Source organism: Lampris incognitus, chromosome 7 (genome assembly GCF_029633865.1).
Source record: "Lampris incognitus isolate fLamInc1 chromosome 7, fLamInc1.hap2, whole genome shotgun sequence".
In the NCBI taxonomy this organism is placed as follows: Eukaryota; Metazoa; Chordata; class Actinopteri; order Lampriformes; family Lampridae; genus Lampris; species Lampris incognitus.
In genome coordinates this window covers 27332763-27354006 of record NC_079217.1, presented here as the reverse complement: position 1 = coordinate 27354006, position 21244 = coordinate 27332763, and the positions used below count along the sequence as shown (strand labels likewise).

Below are 21244 nucleotides of genomic sequence, written 5' to 3'. Positions count from 1 at the left end.
TCCATGTAAACAGTTAAGTTGGAATCTCTAATCAGAATTATTTCAGTCAGGTTGAAGAAATATTGTCCATGTAACCGCAGCCACTGAGAGAGAGCATCGAACAACCATGTCTCAAAAATGCTTACTTTTTGGATGCAAACTGGACCACTCCATTAGATGATTAGCCAGATGTTTCATTATCAGTTAGTGATAAACGTCTAGTGACTTAAGCCAGAGTGCCTGTTCAGAAAGAACATGGACAGAGGGTGGCCATGATTAACAAAATAACTAGCCATGCAACCTACTCTATAGAGAAAGCTACTAATATAGATTTTAAGTTTCGTCTGTGGTGAATTAGGGAAAATACCAAAGACCTGGTTCATTGAAAGAGCTAGACAGCGAAATGAACTAGCTAAAGAGCTAGTTCATTTTAGAGCTCTGTTTTGCCCTTGTTCAAAATGTTCTGTTACAGTTTACCATTGTGTCAGATTTACTGAGCTTGAGCTTAGCTTGATCAGGTTGGAGAGAGAATGTTATTACACAGAGGCTCTGGGTCATTTTACCACACTGTCCTCAAAGGCTTACAGAAGTGATTGATTTGAGGCATATGTATATAATATAACTTTTTTCCATGTCATTTAGCATTGACACAGGGACCCCATGTGCATATTGCCGTCATCAGCATTTAGATTCTTGTTGTCGATTGGAGCCAGCTAGGGATTATTCATCCATAGCCCTAGAACCGTGACTGTTGCTGAATGATCATGTTTAGAGTGACTGACTGACTGACCGAATGATCATGTTTGACATGATTGGGCCACTGGATCAGGTGCCAAATGACGTCACTGAAGTTACAGATTGCTCGGCAGATAGATATTGAACACTAACAAATGGATTATATTGCTGCTCGTGGATACTACTGAAATGCTCTAAGAATGGAATATTTTGCTGCTCTTCCCCCATCTGGTTTCACACTGTAACAGTCCAGTATCCAGTATAGAGCAGAGTAGGTGAGAAAAAAGCGCTCCACACACCGAGAGGCATGAGGGAGAGTGCAGTTAAGCACCCCAAATAACAATCACTCTGAAAAAACAGTCAATACAGAGTGAGTCTTAGGAAAAACAAGACATTCGCATATAGAAACAGATGAAAGAGGGGAAGTTAACACAAATTTCTAGTAGTTATAATTACAATTAAATTAAATTTTCTTTCAAATCTAACATCCTAAGATATCAGTGGAAAGTATCGTTCTTACAACTGTATTCATAACCTTTTCTTTCTTTTGTTTTACTCAAATGCAACTTAACCATGTTATTTGATATGCTACTTCAGTACACTTCAAAAACAAAATTATTGGGACCTAGGGCTGTGCCATGTGACAAAAATATTATATCCCGATATAGGTCATTTCATATCCTGATAAGTATACATATCACATATAGCACATTTTCTGTAAATTCAGTGAAAAAATTGTTTCTGGTCTGCCCCCCCCTCCCCCCCAAAAGCGTGTGCGCACGCTACGTGTGTGTGTGTGTGGAGGGGCAGCCCCGCCCTTGCTGAACCACAGAGAGCTGAGGAGAGTAGCGGGAACATAAATGACAGCAAAACACGGTAGAAACTCTCACACTGAGCTGAAATGAAATGAGTGCCCATAAATTAGGTGAATAACATAAATAAACATAGCCTCTACTGCGTTTTGCTGTCATGTATGGTCGCGCTAGTTTCTCATCTCATCTCCTCTGCTCTCTGTTTTACCACGGATGGGGCTCAGCCCTCCACACACGGAGCTCAGTAGAGCGGAGGAGAGACAGACAGTGGTGGAGAGTTGATGACAAGTTACGCTACCACAAGTGCAATAAAAGCCAATAAGAGTATTGATGTAATCCGGGCAAAAGATAGGCTTCAAATGATGAAAAATATTGCCCTAAGGAGTGTGATTTGCGACACAATGAAATAAATGATAGCGCATAATATGAAACGATAGACGTTTTTCTAGTGTGACACGATATATGTCATATTGTACAGCCCTACTGAGACCACTTCAAAAAATTACAGATGAACATTTAATATCAGTGGAATTCCACATTATAGACACTACCACTGACCACCCCTGTAACAAATTGGCCACACTTTCGAACACTGACCAAACACGGTCCAGCCATATAATAGGTTTTGATCCAGTATTGTTTTCTGAGTCATGTCATTAGAGGCAAAGTCCAGGAAATGAATGCAGCCATCATTATTTCAGTTGATTCAGATAGGTTTGAGGAAACTTGGTTGCTAGCTGCAAACTTTACTATTCCACAGTTGTGAGTGAGATTTGACAATGTGGTGATACTTAGTTGTTCTGGGTTGTGCTAATATCAGATCATGATCTTGTTGCTGTAATGGTATGCTTTGGGTGCAGCAGCTCAGTGATGGGAACACTGCACATTATCAATCAAACTATTAGGGTTGCACTTTTGTTCCTCTTTCAAAACTGCCACAGGTGTTTCTTTTTTCGCTCCTTTTCCATGGGCATGAAATTTACAGGGATTATAGAACTATTAAACAGAAACCTTCAATAGTTGTTTTGTCTGCTTTATCTGTTAGTCAAACTGAAAAGAAAGCAGAGTCACATGTTGGGCATGGTTAATACTGACTATATTTTGGATATTTTTCTGGCTGTTTTTCATATTTTGGCTATTTTTATCTACCATTAGCTGATACATGAAATTTCCCAGAGGTTTTTAAAGTATGTATATCCAGCATTGTGTTCCTTTTTGAGTTACATAATTCCACTAGGGTGTTTTGAGCCAAATCCCATGTGAGTAGCTCCATATTTATAATGTTTAAGTGTACTCCTCATTCTGGGCTATGCAGGTCAACATAAAAACAGAATGGGCAATATTGTTTACATGTGCTGTTTAAATTTCAAACTATCACAATGAAAACATCAGAGGGCTTCTATTGTACAGCTAAAATGGTGTCTTCCTGACAAATTGTATTATTGGCTGCAACCTCTAAGAACGAGTATGACAACTCTTAATGACAGTCGGTGCAATTTTCAGAATGGACCCATTTATAGTACACTTCCTGTTGACACACACATGAGAGAATCAATAGAGGAGAAGATGCATAACCCTTATTAAAAGTCAGTGGCCAGATTTATGGATACAGCAGGGCTTTAGCGCAATCCCACTTCCATTGAAGCAAGACCACATGTGCTGGGCCAATTACTCTGATTATTGTGTTTTTGCAAACGTGCCCACTGCTGAAGTCACATATGAGAATTATAAATGCATTGCACATTAGTACATAAACATGGAGAGTTGCCACTTTCCAACATCCCAAAATGAGGTACCACAGCTGGTATCAAAGTAAAAGTTTTGGTAATCCTTCAGAGCTAACGTCACACCTGTGTAGGGGTCGACCGATTATCTTGACCAATTATCAGCCTGGCTGATTATCGGATCCGAAATATACAGCATTTTTACAGTTATCGGAATTTTTTTTTATGTCATTGCTAATAAAATAAATCGATTTAAAAATTGTGTTACTTTGGCTAGTCACCACTCTGTTGTCTCGAACAATGTCCTGGCCACAGCACTCTGATTGGTTACACCTCACTATGCCTATCAACACTGAAGGCTAACAAAGTTTTGTGTTGGAGTTTGTGTTGTTCTAAATTTTGACCCTAATATTTTAATTTTTACTGCAAATGTATATCGGTTCCAAATATCGGTGATTGGTCTCCGGTAGTAATCAATACTATCCGTTTCGGCCCTGAAGAAAACATATTGGTTGACTCCTACGTCTGTGTGTTACCAGCATGTGCTGAAAGACACGAGGAATGTATTGAATGTTCTTCCTTTGCTATTTTCTTTAAGTGTGTTGCCACTTGCCTGGTTTTAGTTCAACTGGCTATAGAGCCACCTGTGTTCTCAATTGTCTCTTTCCAATGCAAGAAAGCTCATGCTGAACACAAGTAGTAACCCTGTACATAAATAAATGTCTATTTGTAGTTTTTTTGCTGGTTGTTGCATGTACCATAGAGGGAATCATGTAGTTGTAGCTTTTTGTACTGGTCTGGCACAGATTTAGTCAGCTTGTTCCCAGTGGATTAAGAGGCTTACTGGGGCTTACCTTTAGTATGCTAGTAGGTAACTGGTTGAGTAAGGCATTTACCCTCTCAGATTGATTTCAAAAGTTGAACTGCACTATATTGTGCTTATTTATTACACTGAAATGTATGGCTGTAACTTTTCTTTTATTATCCACACCTGACTGTAATTTCATTTTTACTTTATTTCTGTAATGATTTTTAACGGTTTAATAGAAATACATCCTTTGCTGAAATAAGTGGCTGAAGTGATTGCAACCTGGCCAACCAACTTTTGAGGAGTTAGTACAATGAGTCATTTGGGTGGGAAATCTGAAAAGAGAGTTGCCATTATTGTAGCTCTGCATTGCTGTGTCGTGTGGTTTTATATTTTTTTTTCCACCGGTGATGTGCGAAATGAGGCAAGGCAGCTTGAAGAATGTGGGCCAGCTCTTCTGTCTATATGCGTTTGGAATTCACTGTAGAAGGCTGTGGTTCCCAGATTCAGCAGTCAATATGAAGGGCTTCAACAATGTGGTATGTAGAAGTATTGGAAAGTTAAGGCTGGAGAAGGTGGTTTATGTGATGCATTTCATGCATGGATTATTCCATCTGTTATTTGTCAGATGTCAGGGTGTTTTCAAACGCTTGCTGAGAGAATCACATCATTCTCTTACTGGAAGTGCGTTCTTTCTTCTTTCTGTTTTTTCTTTTTCTATTTTTTCCCTTAGGTTTTCTAGGATGTACAACATGCAGATGAATGATGACAGGATAGTCCCCTCCCCCCCGTACCCCCCAATTCTAACGTTATCTGTCATTCTGTCATGCATACCTAATGCTGACCTTTCTTTTGTCCTCTCCAGATGCAGTGTAGACCTGGCTGGTGACCGGTCTGCAGGCTCTTAACTCGTCATATTGCTAGAGCCAGCCAGTTGGGGCGGGGGGCAGAGTTCTGCATGCCCCTCTAGGTCTGAGTGCTTGTCTGGACCCACCCAACCGCCCACCATACGAGTGCACAGCGCATCCTTGCCCGTATTCGGATTAGCACAACTCATCTCCTAACTAAGGAGAACACGGCAGCTGCAACATCATCCGGAGTTCGCCACCTGACTCTCCCTGGCCCCACCCACACAGCCGTGTCACCATGGTGCTGTCACAAAGGCAACGAGATGAATTGTAAGTCGCAACCACCTTGTCACAAAATTGTGACCTGGTATTGAAAAATTAAACCTGTTGGTACTATTGCAGTTCATATCAAGGAATCCAAAAATGATAGTTTCTTGAACTTGGATGGGAGAATTGGTCACTACTGTCTGTTGTCGCAGAATTTTCGATTTTTTAAAACTTTTTTTAAAAGGTAATTTATTCAGAGAAGGGGTTTTGTGTGCTATTTTCAGTACTGATCGGCTGTATATGTATACAACTAGAAATATTCAGATCTGTACAGCTGTTGTAGGTCTTTAAAATGGGAGGTGCATTAGTCATATAGTTGTTTCTTTGTGCTGATGATGTTTGAAGTTCTTACGTTTGCAAGACTAGAATCTGTTTTACTCAGTTTTCATTGGCTTTTTGAGATGCTAAAAGGTTTGTATAAATCTGTTTTTTAGCATCATCATTGAACATTTACCAAGCAGTGATCTCTTTATCTTGGTTAATACAGACTAATGCATATTCATAATGCAGGGCATGTGAATATATTATCATGGGGAAAATGATAATATATATTGAAATAATACTTATTGAAATATGTATTGAAATATCGATATCCATTGCTATAGCGGGATGATAAGAGACAGAGTTTGTAGAGCCAGGCACCACTCATTTAAAATATTTTAAAAAATTTCCTTAGGGCACTTTCACACCTATAGTTCGCTAGACTCTGTTCGATTCAGGACTGAAATTGATACTTTGTTGCATGTATCATTTGGTTCGGTAAGCATTCACAATTGACCTTGTTAGGCGAACCAAGCATTGTAAACAAACGCCTCGCGATTGAGCAGGTCGCTCGTCTATTGGACAGAAAATCCGTGGTTAACTCAACAAAACGCTTCTTGGTCTTTGGATGAAATATCTATATATAGTTGACGAAGCTTCTTGACTTTTATGTGACATTGATCTACCATGCAACGGAACCCGCTTTCACACATTCTGCATTCTGTCATTAAATGTACTACTACCACTACTACTACTACTACTACTACTTTTGGCTGCTCCAATTAGGAGTCGCCACAGCGGCTCATCCGTTTCCATTTCTTCCTGTCCTCTGCGTCTTCCTCTGTCATGTCCCCCCTCACCGCATCGATAAAACTCCTCTTTGGCCTTCTTCTTTTCCTCTTCCCTGGCAGCTCCATATTCAGCATCCTTCTCCCAATATATGCAGCATCTCTCCTCCACACATGTCCAAGCCATCTCAATCTTGCCTCTCTTGCTTTGTCTCCAAACCGTCCAACTTGAGCGGTCTCTCTAATATAATCATTCCTAATCCTGTCCTTCTTCATCACTCCCAGTGAAAATCTCAGCATCTAAAACTCTGCCACCTCCAGCTATGCCTCCTGTCTTTTCGTCATTGCCACTGTCTCCAAACCATATAACAAAGCTGGTCTCACAACCGTCTTGTAGACCTTCCCTTTAACTCTTTCTGGTACCCTTCTGTCGCAAATCACTCCTGACACTCTTCTCCACCGACTCCACCCTGCCTGCACTCTGTTCTTCACCTTTCTTCTGCACTCCCCATTACTTTGGACAGTTGATCCCAAGTATTTAAATTCATATACCTTCGTCACCTCTACTCCTTGCATCCTCTCCATTCCGCTGTCCTCCCTCTCATTCACGCATAGGTATTCCGTCTTGCTCCTAATGACTTTCATTCCTCTTCTCTCCAGTGCATACCTCCACCTCTCCAGGCTCTCCTCAACCTGCACCCTATTCTCGCGACAGATCACAATGTCATCTTCAAACATCATAGTCCACGGAAACTCCTGTCTGATCTCGTCCGTCAACCTGTCCATCACCATTGTAAACAACAAAGGGCTCAGAGCCGATCCTTGATGTAATCCGACCTCCACCTTGAACCCATCAGTCATTCCAACCGCACACCTCACCATTGTCACACTTCCCCAGGGTTCGTACGGTCATGAAAAACCTGGAAAAGTCATGGAATTTTAAAATGCGATTTCCAGGCCCTGGAAAAGTTATGGAAAATAATATTTTTTCAGAAGTTTTAGAAAAGTCATGGAAATATATCTAAAGTTTCATCAATTAATCCAAACAAAATCGATGTGTCATAATAAAATGTAAATTGCCACGGACCGTCATGATATTTTGGTGGTGTGAAAAGTTTATTCAGTCTGGCTCAGTCTGTGTTACTGGACATGCGGCGTGCAAGCGCCTAGGAACTGCAGGCACGCCCACTAGCCTGGAGTTGCTTCTGCTAGCAAACGGACGATTTCGACAAAATGCCAGGGAAGTGCAGCTTCAATAATACATGGCTTTTTAAGGGTAAATACCAATTATGGCTGGTAAAAGACACTGACCCAAGACGTGCTAAATGCAAACTGTGCTGTACAACATTTGACATTTCAAATATGGGCGAGACAGCGCTCGTTAGCCACTTGAAGGGGAAAAAACACAAGACTGTAGCCGCAGTTGCTAGCAGCGCAATACCCATAGGTGATTTTCTTAACGCGGATGCTGTGAGGACATCCAGCAACACTACTACAGTTTCCACAGCAACAAAGCAGACAACTTTGGACGTTTCTGCAAAAAATGAAGTCCTCGAAGCGGAGATACTGTGGGCACTAAAAATCATGAATTCACACTACTCATTCAAGTCATCCGAGGACACGACCCGTGTTTTCGCCGCCATGTTCCCGGACAGCCAGATTACAGTGAAATTTACCTGTGGTGAGAACAAGTGTGCCTATGTCTGTACTTTTGGGCTGGCGCCACACTTTAAAAGAATCTTACTGTCAGAAGTGTCCCAACAAAAGGCATATGTAGTGCTGTTTGACGAAAGCCTAAACCACCATTTGCAGTCGAAACAAATGGATTTACATGTGAGGCGGTGGGATGGAGCAGAAGTAAAGACTAAAGACTACACATTGAGTTCCAGACTTTGCATATTCCGTCTCTAGTTTTAGGAGTGGAAGTTAATTTTGGAAGATTTATTTAATTTATTTATGTTATGTTTTTTTTATATTGACAACTCATGTACTGATTACTGAGTAATCAGTAGTTAGCACTGGCATTCCTACCCACCCCAATGCACTATTTCTCTCTGTTTATCTCTGACAGAAAATGTGATGGCATTTTTATCTTTTGAAACATTGACAAAAATGTTAAACCGTTGGAATTAAAATATGAGAAAATTTATCTAAGTGTGCCTGTCTGGTGTTTTTTTTTGTTTGTTTTAGAGAGGCACCATACATTTCAGATGTAAACCTACTTTTACTTAGTGTTACGATACTTAGTTTTCGGTGGTCCCATTGAGATAAAATAATTTCTTTTGGTCATGGAAATTCAGTAAAAGGTTTTGGAGAAGTCATGGAGAAGTCATGGAAAATCATTGGTGAAAAAGTGTAAGAACCCTGTTCCCTCATACATATCCTGCACCACTCCTACATACTTCTCTGCAACTCCCGACTTCCTCATACAATACCACACCTCCTCTCTCGGCACCCTGTTGTATGCTTTCTCTAAATCTACAAAGACACAATGTAACTCCTTCTGGCCTTCTCTATACTTCTCAATCAATATTCAAAGCAAACATCGCATCTGTGGTGCTCTTTTGTGGCATGAAACCATACTGCTGCTCGCTAATCGTCACCTCTCCTCTTAATCTAGCTTCTATTACTCTTTCCCATATCTTCATACTGTGGCTGATTAACTTTATACCGCTGTAGTTGCTACAGTTCTGCACATCGCCTTTGTTCTTGAAAATTGGTACCAGTATGCTTCTTCTCAACTCCTCAGGCATCCTCTCACTTTCCAAGATTGTGTTAAACAATCTAGTTAAAAACTCCACTGCCATCTTTCCTAAACATCTCCATGCCTCCACAGGTATGTCATCAGGACCAACCACCTTTCCACTCTTCATCCTCTTCATAGCTTCCCTCACTGCCTCCTTGTTAATCCACTGCACTTCCTGATTCACTATCCCCACATCATCCAACCTTCTCTCTCTCTCTTATTTTCTTCATTCATCAGCCCCTCAAAGTACTCCTTCCACCATCTCAGCACACTCTCCTCGCTTGTCAGCACATTTCCATCTCTATCCTTGATCGCCCTAGCGTGCTGCACATCATTCCCAGTTCAGTCCCTCTGTCTAGCCGGTACAAGTCCTTTTCTCCTTTCTTAGTATCTAACCTTTCATACAACTCACCATACGTCTTTGCCTTTGCCTTTGCCACCTCTCTCTTCACTTTACGCTGCATCTCCTTGTACTCCTGTCTACTTTCTTCATCTCTCTGACTACCCCACTTCTTCTTTGCAAACCTCTCCCTCTGTATATTTTGCTGTACTTCCTCATCCCACCACCAAGTCTCCTTGTCTTCCTTCCTCTGACCTGATGACACACCAAGTACCTTCCTAGCTGTCTCCCTCACTTATTTCTGCAGTGGTTGCCCAGCCATCCAGCAAGTCTTCACTACAACCCAGTGCCTGTCTTAACTCCTGCCTGAACTCCACGCAACAGTCTTCCTTCTTCAATTGCCACCATTTGATCTTCGGTTCTGCCTTCACTCACTTTCTCTTCTTGGTCTCCAAAGTCATCCTACAGACCACCATCCGATGGTGCCTAGTTACGTTCTCCCCTGTCAACACCTTGCAGTCTCCAATCTCTTTCAGATCGCACCTTCTACATAAGATATAGTCCACCTGTGTGCACTTTCCTCCACTCTTGTATGTCACCCTGTGTTCCTCCCTCTTCTTGGAATATGTAAAATCATTAAATAATTTGCAGAATTTGTAAAAAACACTTCAGGGTTTTTGTGTGTTTCCTTTCCACAAGTAATGTGTAATGTGATCATCAGACCATATTTCGCTAAGGGCTTTAAAGGTAGAACAAGTAGGATTTTCATCTCCACCAGGCAGTAGCCTGGGGAGAATTATGTGTTTGGTCTCGCACACATGTGTGTGTGCGTGTGTGTCCGTGGCTAATCTTGCAAACTACTGGCCCTATCTAAAAAAATTTTTTGGGGGGACCCCCCCCCCACACACACACACTTTTTCTCCCCAATTGTACTTTGCCTATTAACCTATTTTCCGAGCTGTCCTGGTCGCTGGTCCACCCCCTCTGCTGAGCTGTGGAGGGCTGCAGACTACCACATGCCTCCTCCGATATATGTGGATATATACAGTGCATCCGGAAAGTATTCACACCCCTTCACTTTCCCCACATTTTGTTATGTTACAGCCTTATTCCAAAATGGATTAAATTCTTTTTTTTCTCATCAATCTACACACAATACCCCATAATGACAAAGCGAAAAAGGTTTTGTAGAATTTTTTGCAAATTTATTAAAAATAAAACCTGAAATATTGCATGTACATAAGTATTCACACCCTTTATTCAGTACTTGGTTGCAGCACCATTGACAGCGATTACAGCCTCAAGTCTTCTTGGGTATGAAGCTACAAGCTTGGCACACCTATATTTGGGGTATTTCTCCCATTCTTCTCTGCAGATCCTCTCGAGCTCTGTAAGGTTAGATGGGGAGCATCGCTGCACAGCTATTTTCAGGTCTTTCCAGAGATCTGCAATGGGGTTCAAGTCTTGGCTCTGGCTGGGCCACTCAAGGACATTCACAGACTTGTCCCAAAGCCACTCCTTCGTTGTCTTGGCTGTGTGCTTAGGGTTGTTGTCGTGTTGAAAGGTAAACCTTCGCCCCAGTCTGAGGTCCTGAGCGCTCTGGAGCAGGTTTTCATCAAGGATCTCTCTGTACTTTGCTCCATTCATCTTTCCCTCAATCCTGACTATTCTCCCAGTTCCTGCCGCTGAAAAACATCCCCACAGCATGATGCTGCCACCACCATGCTTCACTGTAGGGATGGTATTAGCAAGGTGATGAGAGGTTCCTGGTTTCCTCCAGACGTGACGTTTGGCATTCAGGCCAAAGAGTTCAATCTTGGTTTCATCAGACCAGAGAATCTTGTTTCTCATGGTCTGAGAGTCCTTTAGGTGCTTTCTGGCAAACTCCAAGCAGGCTGTCATGTGCCTTTTACTGAGCAGAGGCTTCCATCTGGCCACTCTACCATAAAGGCCTGATTGGTGGAGTGCTGCAGAGATGGTTGTCCTTCTGGAAGGTTCTCCCATCTCCACAGAGGAACGCTGGAGCTCTGTCAGAGTGACCATCGGGTTCTTGGTCACCTCTCTGACCAAAGCCCTTCTCCCCCGATTGCTCAGTTTGGCTGGGCGGCCATCTCTAGGAAGAGTCCTGGTGGATCCAAACTTCTTCCATTTACAAGTGATGGAGACCACTGTGCTCTTTGGGACCTTCAAAGCTGTAGACATTTTTTAGTACCCTTTCCCAGATCTGTGCCTCGATTCAATCCTGTCTCAGAGGTCCACAGACAGTTCCTTTGACTTCATGGTTTGGTTTCTGCTGTGACATGCACTGTCAACAGTGGGACCTTATATAGATAGGTGTGTGCCTTTCCAAATCATGTCCAATCAATTGAATTTTCTACAGGTTGACTCCAATCAAGATGTAGAAACATCTCAAGGATGATCAGTGGAAACAGGATGAACCTGAGCTCAATTTTGAGTGTCATAGCAAAGGGTGTGAATACTTATGAACATGCAATATTTCAGATTTTTATTTTTGATAAATTTGCAAAAATTTCTACAAAACCTTTCTCGCTTTGTCATTATGGGGTATTGTGTGTAGATTGATGAGGAAAAAAAAATTTAATCCATTTTGGAATAAGGCTGTAACATACCAAAATGTGGGGAAAGTGAAGGGGTGTGAATACTTCCCAGATGCACTGTATGTGGAGTCGCTAGCCGCATCTTTTCACCTGACAGTAAGGAGTTTCGCCAGGTGGACGTAGCGCATGGGAGAATCAAGCTATTCCCCCCAGTTCCCCCTCCCCCTGAACAGGCGCCCCAACTGACCAGAGGAGGCACTAATGCAGCGACCAGGACACACCCACATCCAGCTTCCCACCTGCAGACACGGCCAATTGTGTCTTCTGAAGGAACGCCCGACCAAGCCGGAGATAACACAAAGAGATTTGAACTCTCGTGGTTGCGGTGATTAAAAACCTTGGAAAAGCTCTTGTTTTCTCTATCGCTGCTCACTGTCTTCAATTACTCTGGCTCGCTTGACCAACGCTGCTTTCCATTGCTGCCCACTCTGAGTCAACCGTGCAAATTGGGCAGTGATAGTGTCAAAACCAAAACATTATGTATTCGGGTATAAATCTTGAAAGTAAACGAAAAGTCGGTTGTATTTCGCAAGTCAACAAATCATTCACTGCTGATCTCAGCAGAGGAGAACCGGAGGAACACCGGTTGAACCAAAAATAATAACCTCTATCTTTATCTTCATAATATAATAAAGCTGGGTTAGCTGTTTATGCTCGCCTATGCGCGACTCACATCTATGGTCTACTCAGATCAGGTCAGACTGGCTGAGATTGACTCAGATCGGACACTCTAGCTTGCTCGACCAACGCTGCTCTCTGTCGCTGCCCGATCTGGGTCAACTGTGCGCATGTGCAACTCACTTCTATGGTTGACTGATCGAGCAGCGATATGATCAAAAGTTATTAAAAGAATTGACAATCCAAAAATTCAAAAGTTATAAAGGTACAACTTACTCTAGGTTGCAGTCAAAACAAAGTGTTACATACTCTTGTTGCTGTCCACAGCTTTATTTTATTATGAAAATAAAGACAGGGTTAGAATTAGACAAAAATGGTCGCATTGCAAACCTTTTCTTTTTGGAAAGTGCAAGTTCATGTTAGACTTGGTCAAATTCGTGCAAGAGTCTGCCTAGGAGGCTGTGCATCCACAGACTAACAGGCAAAATGTTTTTATTGGGTGGATTTTTTAGCTTTGAGTGCTGCATATTAAACTTTATTTTTAACATATTTCCCATTCAATCGACTTGGGCCCTGTGTAAAAGTCTTATAAAGACAGGAAAACACTGTTTTTTCTGTCTGTGTGCGCATGTATTTTACCTTCTCCCGGTAGGCCAATAAAGGGGTGGTTTGTCACCAAGTTCGAACACTGGAGCCGAGATACATACACCCAGCGGAGATCTGCACTCTACTGAGTGCACTCCTCTAGTTAATGATATAGATTTGACTTGAATTTGCAATCATGTAATTTAACTGTTGACTTGAGCTTCTGTATTAGTGATATGAGCCAGGTGTTTCTTTTAAGCCACTCTGACATGATGTTTATGAAAGGAACACAGTGCTTCTTCAGTTTCTTCATTTCATTGGCTATCAAGCTACCATTAGGTCAAAATGTACTCTTGTGCTTTAGTAAAATTGACAGTGCTTTATCTTAACCCTTCTTTTGTTTCCTCTTGTTGCTCAGTGATACCATGATTACATTTTCAAAGACCTCCAAAGCAACACCATCAACCACACTTGTTCTCCTTTCACGACATAAGATGTAGATAACGGTATAATGGATATAAGGATAACCTTTTCAGATTCTTTTTCCTTGATGCTCGAAGAAATTATTATGTTAAGAGTTCCTCAGATTCCCCAAGGTTCATTTCGCTGTCCTACCTGTCCCTGAAAATGTTCAAAGGACTTAATCAGAAAGTCCCTACATTTTCTGGTAAGAAAAGGAAGAATCCTCTCTGACACATCGCAATAGCCCAAATTTGTATTCAAGAACAAAAGATGATATCCATGAACCAAGAATCAGAATCATGTTTATTGGCCATGTAGGTTTGCACATGCTTGAAATTTGAATCCGGTTTCATTGCTCTCTCAGTGTACTTAACAGAATAACAACATGATAACACAACAGTCTTCAGATATATACACAAGGATTTACTTATACAGGCAAAATTAGAGGTGATTAAATTTAATGGTGCAGAGAATATATCAGAGATGCTGAAATTGATGTTAGCATGTTACTTACATACATGCCTGAGGTAGATGTACATGACAGAGCGTGCTAGTATACGTACAATGTACAGTACAGTCTATACAAAATGGTTGGATTTATTTGACAGTGTAAAGTGTTCATCTGAATGACAGCCCACGGAAAGAAACTGAAGGAGGATGCAATGTGTTGTTTATAGCAGATATTAAGGGCTGGCTTTATTAATGCAGTTTGTTTTCCTGTGGGCTTGCATTTTATGGTGTATTCGGAATGTCAGAAATGTGTCCACAAATCCTCCTGTGGTAGGCACTGAAGCGTGACACACAGACAAAGGTAATATTCACAGGTGCTATAAAGTGACATACTACCAAGCTAGGGAAAAAGTGAGAAAGATGGTAATAACAAGGGGTGAGCTGTGTCTGTGCATTCTGTAGTTAACCCCTTAAATAGGGGGAGAGAGACTGGAGAGATGTGTAAATTCATCTGTCATCCAGGTACAAAGATTTCGCACAAAGAAATAATACACATACTTTATAATTCCAGTTGCATGTATTATTTCTTTGTTTGAAACTGGAAAGAGAGAGGGCTGAGCTCCAGTCCCGCTGATCTGTAATCCCTTCAACACAAATAGAGAAGAAAACCTCATGTGAGACTCAAAATAATGGAGTTTAGAACATTGAGGAAAAAATATCACTTGGTTTTCATTGAGGACATTGTGCTCAAATAATTTAATGCGTAAAGGTCAATATTATTTTTGTTAAATGACCAGAAACTGTAGATTTTCTATTCCACCGTTCCCACCTATTTGTCAATCATAAAGAAATGCATCAGCCTTTTACATGACAACGCATTTGTCATCCTCAACAATGTGGGTTTTTTCCCTTCTTCCTTATGCACTGGTCCGGTTGGTATGGAGAGTTCTATTGGAATGCTAATCTTTCATGCTCTCCCATTCAGAACAGTCTCTTGAGTTGTTTTTTTTTGGGGGGTTTTTTTTACCCTCTTTTCTTTTTTTTCTGCTTGCATAAGCTTTATGACCCCATGGTGTACTGGGGAGAAGTGTGGCTCTATTGCACCATGTGACCATTACTTAAGCATCTGATGCATTCCATACATTTTAGCTGTCCATGGCTTAGATGTGGGCTCTCTGAGATTCTGGACATTCAAATGCTACTGTGATTGCTTTTAATAACCAGCAGTCCTTTTTGAGAACCCTGGTGATAAATCCAGCAGCCATTTTGAATTGGTGCAGCTATGACAATAAAAACAGAGTGGGAAATGGTGACAGTGACCACTTTCTTTGGGCCTCTGCTTTCTGTCATTGGTTTGTTTACTGTCATGAAGCAAACAAATGGATCTAGTTCCCATTCTTTTCAGGCTTCCTCTTTGTTTTTAACTTTCTGATGTGGGCAAACTACTCTGCAGGATATGTCCATGTCTTTCTTGTACTTTGAAAACACGTTTTTCTTGTAAATAAGCCATTTAAATGATAAAATGCATCAACTATGAACATTAACTGTTCATCTGTCATCAGTGCACTTTTTGATAAACATTGAAAGCACTTAGAGATGTTTTTGCAATGCTCAGATTCCTCAAATTTTATAAAGTAGATAAACTCCAGATACCAGAAATAGAGAAGTTCTTTGTCTCCAATACTTGTACTGTCAGCACCACAGTCAGATGCTGTGATTGCGCAGATTCTTCGCAACAAGTCTCATTTTTATGAGCATTGCCAATGAAAAGCGCGTTTGTGTTTCTTGTCAGGGTCAGACTATGCATTCCCCTCAGGCTCTTCATAAAAATAGATGCATAACACAAACGGGTCTCTCCCCTGAAAGACCCACAGGCACCTGTGAGCAGATGAGCCTTTGCTAAAGCCCCTTTTCTCTGCATCTCAAGGAAATTTCCTTCAGCCTTTTCTGTGTCCTTGGCTAAAAGATAGTTCATGTGACTTTGTCCTTTTTCCATAGTCCCCTGGCTTTGAATATGATGTAACAGTATGAATGCTAAACCTTGTACCCGTGAGAGGGCACTGAGGTGATTCAAGCAGTGGAACAAGAAAACCTCAAGGGCAGGCTAGAAGTTGGTAGGCAGCCAATCAAACCTTAGCCTTTTCCATGTGCCAGGTAAATGGGAAGGGAGATCTATGTATTTAATTGTCTTTTATAATTGGTGAGCCTTTGTACATCTTGCCTTTTGAAGTAGTGATTATGTTGCCAGTTCAAAGGGTCAGATTTAGGCACAAATGGTCCATGCTAACACCATTTTAGAACCATGTGCTACGAAAATTGAAGTGGTTGTGCTAGCTAAATCCTAGATATAGCTGCAACACTGTAGCTGTTATGTGTAGCACTGCTAAGGTGTGACAAGTGGGTCCTGAGGGAAGCTGTTCAAATTGTTGCTTTAACACACGCACACACACACACACACTTGTACGTCTATCTTTGTGAGGACCTCTCATTGGACCTCATTTATCAATCCTTTGCAAGTACAAATTTGTTCTTACACACCCATGGAATTTTTTTTTTTAGCTCTCAAGATTGTCCAACAGTCAGAAACAAAGCCTGATGGTTATTTGTAAAACCTTCCCTGTAACATCTGTTGTCTACCTCTTGTAACGAGCAATCACTCAGGCTTGCAAAGACATTAGTGTTAGCCAGTTGGTGTCTAAATTCAGGGGTTATCCGGGTTCTACACTGGTCTGAGACAAATTTCAGGGCTAAAAAAATTCCATGGGCATGTAAGAACCAATTTGTACGTACGAACAATTGATGAATAAGGCCCATTGACTACATTTATTACCTAGCCCTTAACCTTAACCATCACAGCTACATGCCGAACCCTTGCCTTAACCATCAACTAATCCTAACTCTAACCTTAACACAAAACCCAAACCCTAAAATAGACCCTTAAAGAAGTGACGACCAGCCAAATTGTTCTGACATTGCAAAAATGTCCTCTCGGACAGTGAAAAACTCAAAATGGTCCTCAAAAATATGAAATTACAAACTCTCTCTCTCTCTCTCTCTCTCTCTCTCTCTCTCTCTCTCTCTCTCTCTCTCTCTCTCTCTCTCTCTCTCTCTCTCTCTCTCTCTCTCTCTCCCCCTCTCTCAAATTTCCCCGTGGGTGTTGCTGAGCCTCACTCTTGATGCACAGTTGTATTGAGTTTGGCTGGACGCATCTGCAGGGGATCTGTCAGCAGTATGGATCTAATCTTGCCTCATGACAGATAGACAGATGGATGGGGATGGTGAACAGTCTTTCTATTGTTGACCCTTCATCCCATGTTCATCATTCTCAGTGCTCATCTCAGTGCTTGTTTTTTAGACTGAAATTTAATGTGAATATTTTTTGTGCGTGGCTTGATAGGTATACACAACTTGATGGGCATACATGACATCGATTTATAATACCGGCTGCCATTGTTTCTTATAGCCAATTAATTTCTACATTTTGGCATTGTACATCCTTGCTGTGTGGACATTTCTCAAGCTTTTAAGTGTATAATGTAAATAACATTCACTCATGCTACTGCAACAGAACATACATTCTCACTTCCCTTTCTTTTTTTTGTTGAGCTTTCTTATTAAATTCAAAAATTGTTTGTGGCATGATGAAGAGACGAAAAAGTTCTGAAAGCTGGAGATAGTTTTGCTATTCACTTGTAGCTTGACTCAATTCCAAGGATTTACATGCATCACACAAAGTGACCTTCAGATTAATTGAGCTGATGCTAGCACATTTGTGTTTTACCTCCTTCGATCATACGAAATGTAGCTTTGTATGCTTGTGATTGGGAGCCATGTGCCTCTTCAGGGCATTTTCTTTCTGTGTTAACTGGTTTCTCGAGGGCTGAACTGTGCAGACCTTTGTGGAATTTAAAAATGTTTAGTAGGCATCAAAGGTGTGGTTTTCACACCACCAAAGCCCATTGTGACATTAGCTGCGGTTACAAGGACAATATTTCTTCAACCCAATTGAAATCGTTCCTAATTAGTGATTCCAACCTAACTGTTTACATGGATGCTAAATAAAGTGATCTGATAAGATGTGCGTTTACTTGCCCTAAAGCCTTTAATTAGAATATAACTTTTTTGACATGCGCAAAGTTGTTCTGCCTGCTGTGAAGCATCTAATCTGCAGGAAATATAACAGAAGAAGTGGATCGACATGTTAATGCAATTTTCTAGATGGACCCGCATTGGGTCCTGAGAACAGTATTTGCGTTTCTGCTGTTATTTCTAATTAAACAGCAATCGTGAGCAGCAAACGGGGGGGAAAGTTGGCTGAATAATGTTACACAATTTCACATAGGGTGTTACACAATGACAGTTCATAAAGAAAGTAGCACAAGGCCTATTACACATACAGAGATATCACTCCATAATCAACTGAACACAGGTGTGTATTTGAAAAATGAAGGTGGACAATTCAATTGGGACAACCGAAAAAAGGCTGCAACCGAAACAAGCAAGCAAACAGTGTGTCCTCGCAGATTCACAAACAGCGGCAACTAGAGATTACATTACATTACAGTCATTTAGCCGACACTTTTATCTAAAGCGACTTACAATAAGTGCATTTAACGTAGGAAATCAGGAGAACTACTAGTCATTAGAGGTCATACGTGCATCTAAACAAGCACCTAAGAGCAAAACCAGTGCTAAAGTAAAAGCGCAGGAAAGAGATTTTTTTTGTTTTTTAAATGAATGAATACAAAAGTGCTAAGAACAAGTAACAGGGTAGTAGTTCTTGAAGAGGTGAGTTTTCAACCTGCGCCGAAAGATGTCCTGATCCCATTTTTCACTTCCATTAGTGCAGCGGTCGGGAACCTATGGCTCGCGAGCCATATATGGCTCTTCCGGTGACGGCATATGGCTCCCAGACAATTTTGAGTTGAAAATTATTTTTTTTCTCAAAAAAATCAGTTTGGAACTGATTTTAAAATACTTGTGATATTTCTTAATAATACTGTGTCATTTTAAAGTAAACAGAAATTAGTTTTGAAGATAAATTTCACGGGTCACGGGTCACCCGTGGGTCGGGTCGGGAACCAATGGCTCGCGAGCATGTCCGGGTCATTGTAAAGGTGAAGAAATCAATTTTATCAGATAGCCAACTAGTTTATCTGCTTCAACCCTTGTAACGGAAAAGATGGCGAAAAGAAAAAAAGACGATGATTACCGTGCATTCCAGGCTGCGTGGACAGAGGAATTTGCATTTGTGGAGAGAGCAGGATCTGCGGTATGTCTAATATGCAATGATAAAATTGCATCGATGAAACGGTCAAATATAAAGCGGCACTTCGATACGCACCATGCTTCATTTGCATCGAAATATCCAGCGGGGGACAGCAGGAAAAGGGCATGCGAGGAGCTACAGCGGAGAGTGCAGACGAGTCAGCAGCAACTACGTGTGTGGATCAAGCAAGGTGACGGGAATTCCGCTAGCTTTGCGGGGGCTTTGGCAATAGTAAGGAATGGAAAGTCATTCACAGATGGCGAGTATGCCAAAACATTCATGCTTGATGTGGCCAATGAACTGTTTGATGACTTCCCAAATAAAGACAAGATAATCAAACGAATAAAAGACATGCCCCTGTCAGCAAGAACTGTGCACGATCGTAGCATCATGATGGCAAATCAAGTCGAGGAAACACAAATGAAGGACATAAACGCTGGGACATACTTTTCTTTCGCGTTAGATGAGTCAACAGACGTTAGCCATCTATCTCAGTGCAGTATCATTGCCAGGTATGCTGCAGGTGACACACTGCGTGAGGAAAGCTTGGCTTTTTTGCCAATGAAAGGGACAACAAGAGGAGAGGATTTATTCATGTCTTTCATGGAGTTTGCTAAAGAAAAAAAACTACCGATGGATAAACTTATTTCTGTCTGTACTGATGGTGCACCCTGTATGTTGGGGAAGAACAAAGGATTTGTAGCGCTTCTCCGTGAACATGAAAAGAGAGCCATCCTAAGTTTTCATTGCATCCTGCACCAGGAGGCGCTTTGCGCTCAGACGTGTGGCCAGGAGCTTGGCGAGGTGATGTCTCTGGTCATTCGAGTGGTCAACTTTATTGTTGCCCGAGCTTTAAATGATCGCCAGTTTAAAGCTCTGTTAGAAGAAGTTGGGAATCATTATCCCGGTCTGCTTTTACACAGCAACGTGCGTTGGTTGTCAAGGGGGAAGGTGCTCAGCCGTTTTGCAGCTTGCCTGAGTGAAATCCGGACTTTTCTTGAAATGAAAGGCGTCAAGCATCCTGAGCTAGACAACACTGACTGGCTCCTGCAGTTTCACTATCTCGTGGACATAACTGGCCATCTGAACCAGCTCAATGTGAAAATGCAAGGTATTGGAAATACAATCTCATCCCTTCAACAAGCAGTGTTTGCATTTGAAAGCAAGCTGGAAGTCTTTCTCAGGGACATTGAAACAGGTCGTCTTCTGCACTTTGAAAGACTGCAACAATTTAGAGATGCATGCTTAGCAAGTGACTCCACTCAACATCTGGATCTCCAGCAGCTAGCTGGCTTTACGTTCAATCTCCTGCAGTCATTCAAAGCACGTTTTGGAGAATTTCGTGCGCGCACTGGTCTTTTCAAGTTCATCACTCATCCACATGAGTGTGCAGTGGACAAAATCGACCTGACATGCATCCCCGGGGTCTCTATCGGAGACTTTGAGCTGGAAGTTGCTGACCTGAAGGCATCAGACATGTGGATGAGTAAGTTCAAGTCACTTAATGGAGAGTTGGAAAGTCTTGCGCGACAGCGAGCAGAGCTGGCGAGGGAACACAAGTGGACAGAAATTAAAAATCTTCAACCTGAAGACCAGCTGATTCTTAAAACTTGGAACAAGCTTCCTGTGACATACCACACAATGCAGCGTGTGAGTATTGCCGTATTGACCATGTTTGGCTCTACATATGCATGTGAACAGTCTTTCTCGCATATGAGGAACATTAAGACCAACCTACGCTCACGTTTAACTGATGGAAGCCTCAACGCCTGCATGAAGCTCAACCTCACCACGTATGAACCAGACTACAAGGCCATCAGCAAAACCATGCAGCACCAGAAGTCGCATTAAAAGTAAGACATATTTAATTTATT

General features: G+C 41.6%; 1 protein-coding gene across 1 annotated transcript in view; it reads left to right on the top strand.

Moving 5' to 3' along the window:
* Positions 1-21244, top strand: part of pafah1b1a (platelet-activating factor acetylhydrolase 1b, regulatory subunit 1a) — a 97352-nt gene that overhangs the window by 34008 nt on the left and 42100 nt on the right. Inside the window, exon 2 of the mRNA XM_056283322.1 lies at positions 4924-5236. Within this exon, the coding sequence (XP_056139297.1) occupies positions 5205-5236 (32 nt within the window). The 5' untranslated portion in view covers positions 4924-5204. The remainder of the gene's footprint in view (positions 1-4923; positions 5237-21244) is intronic.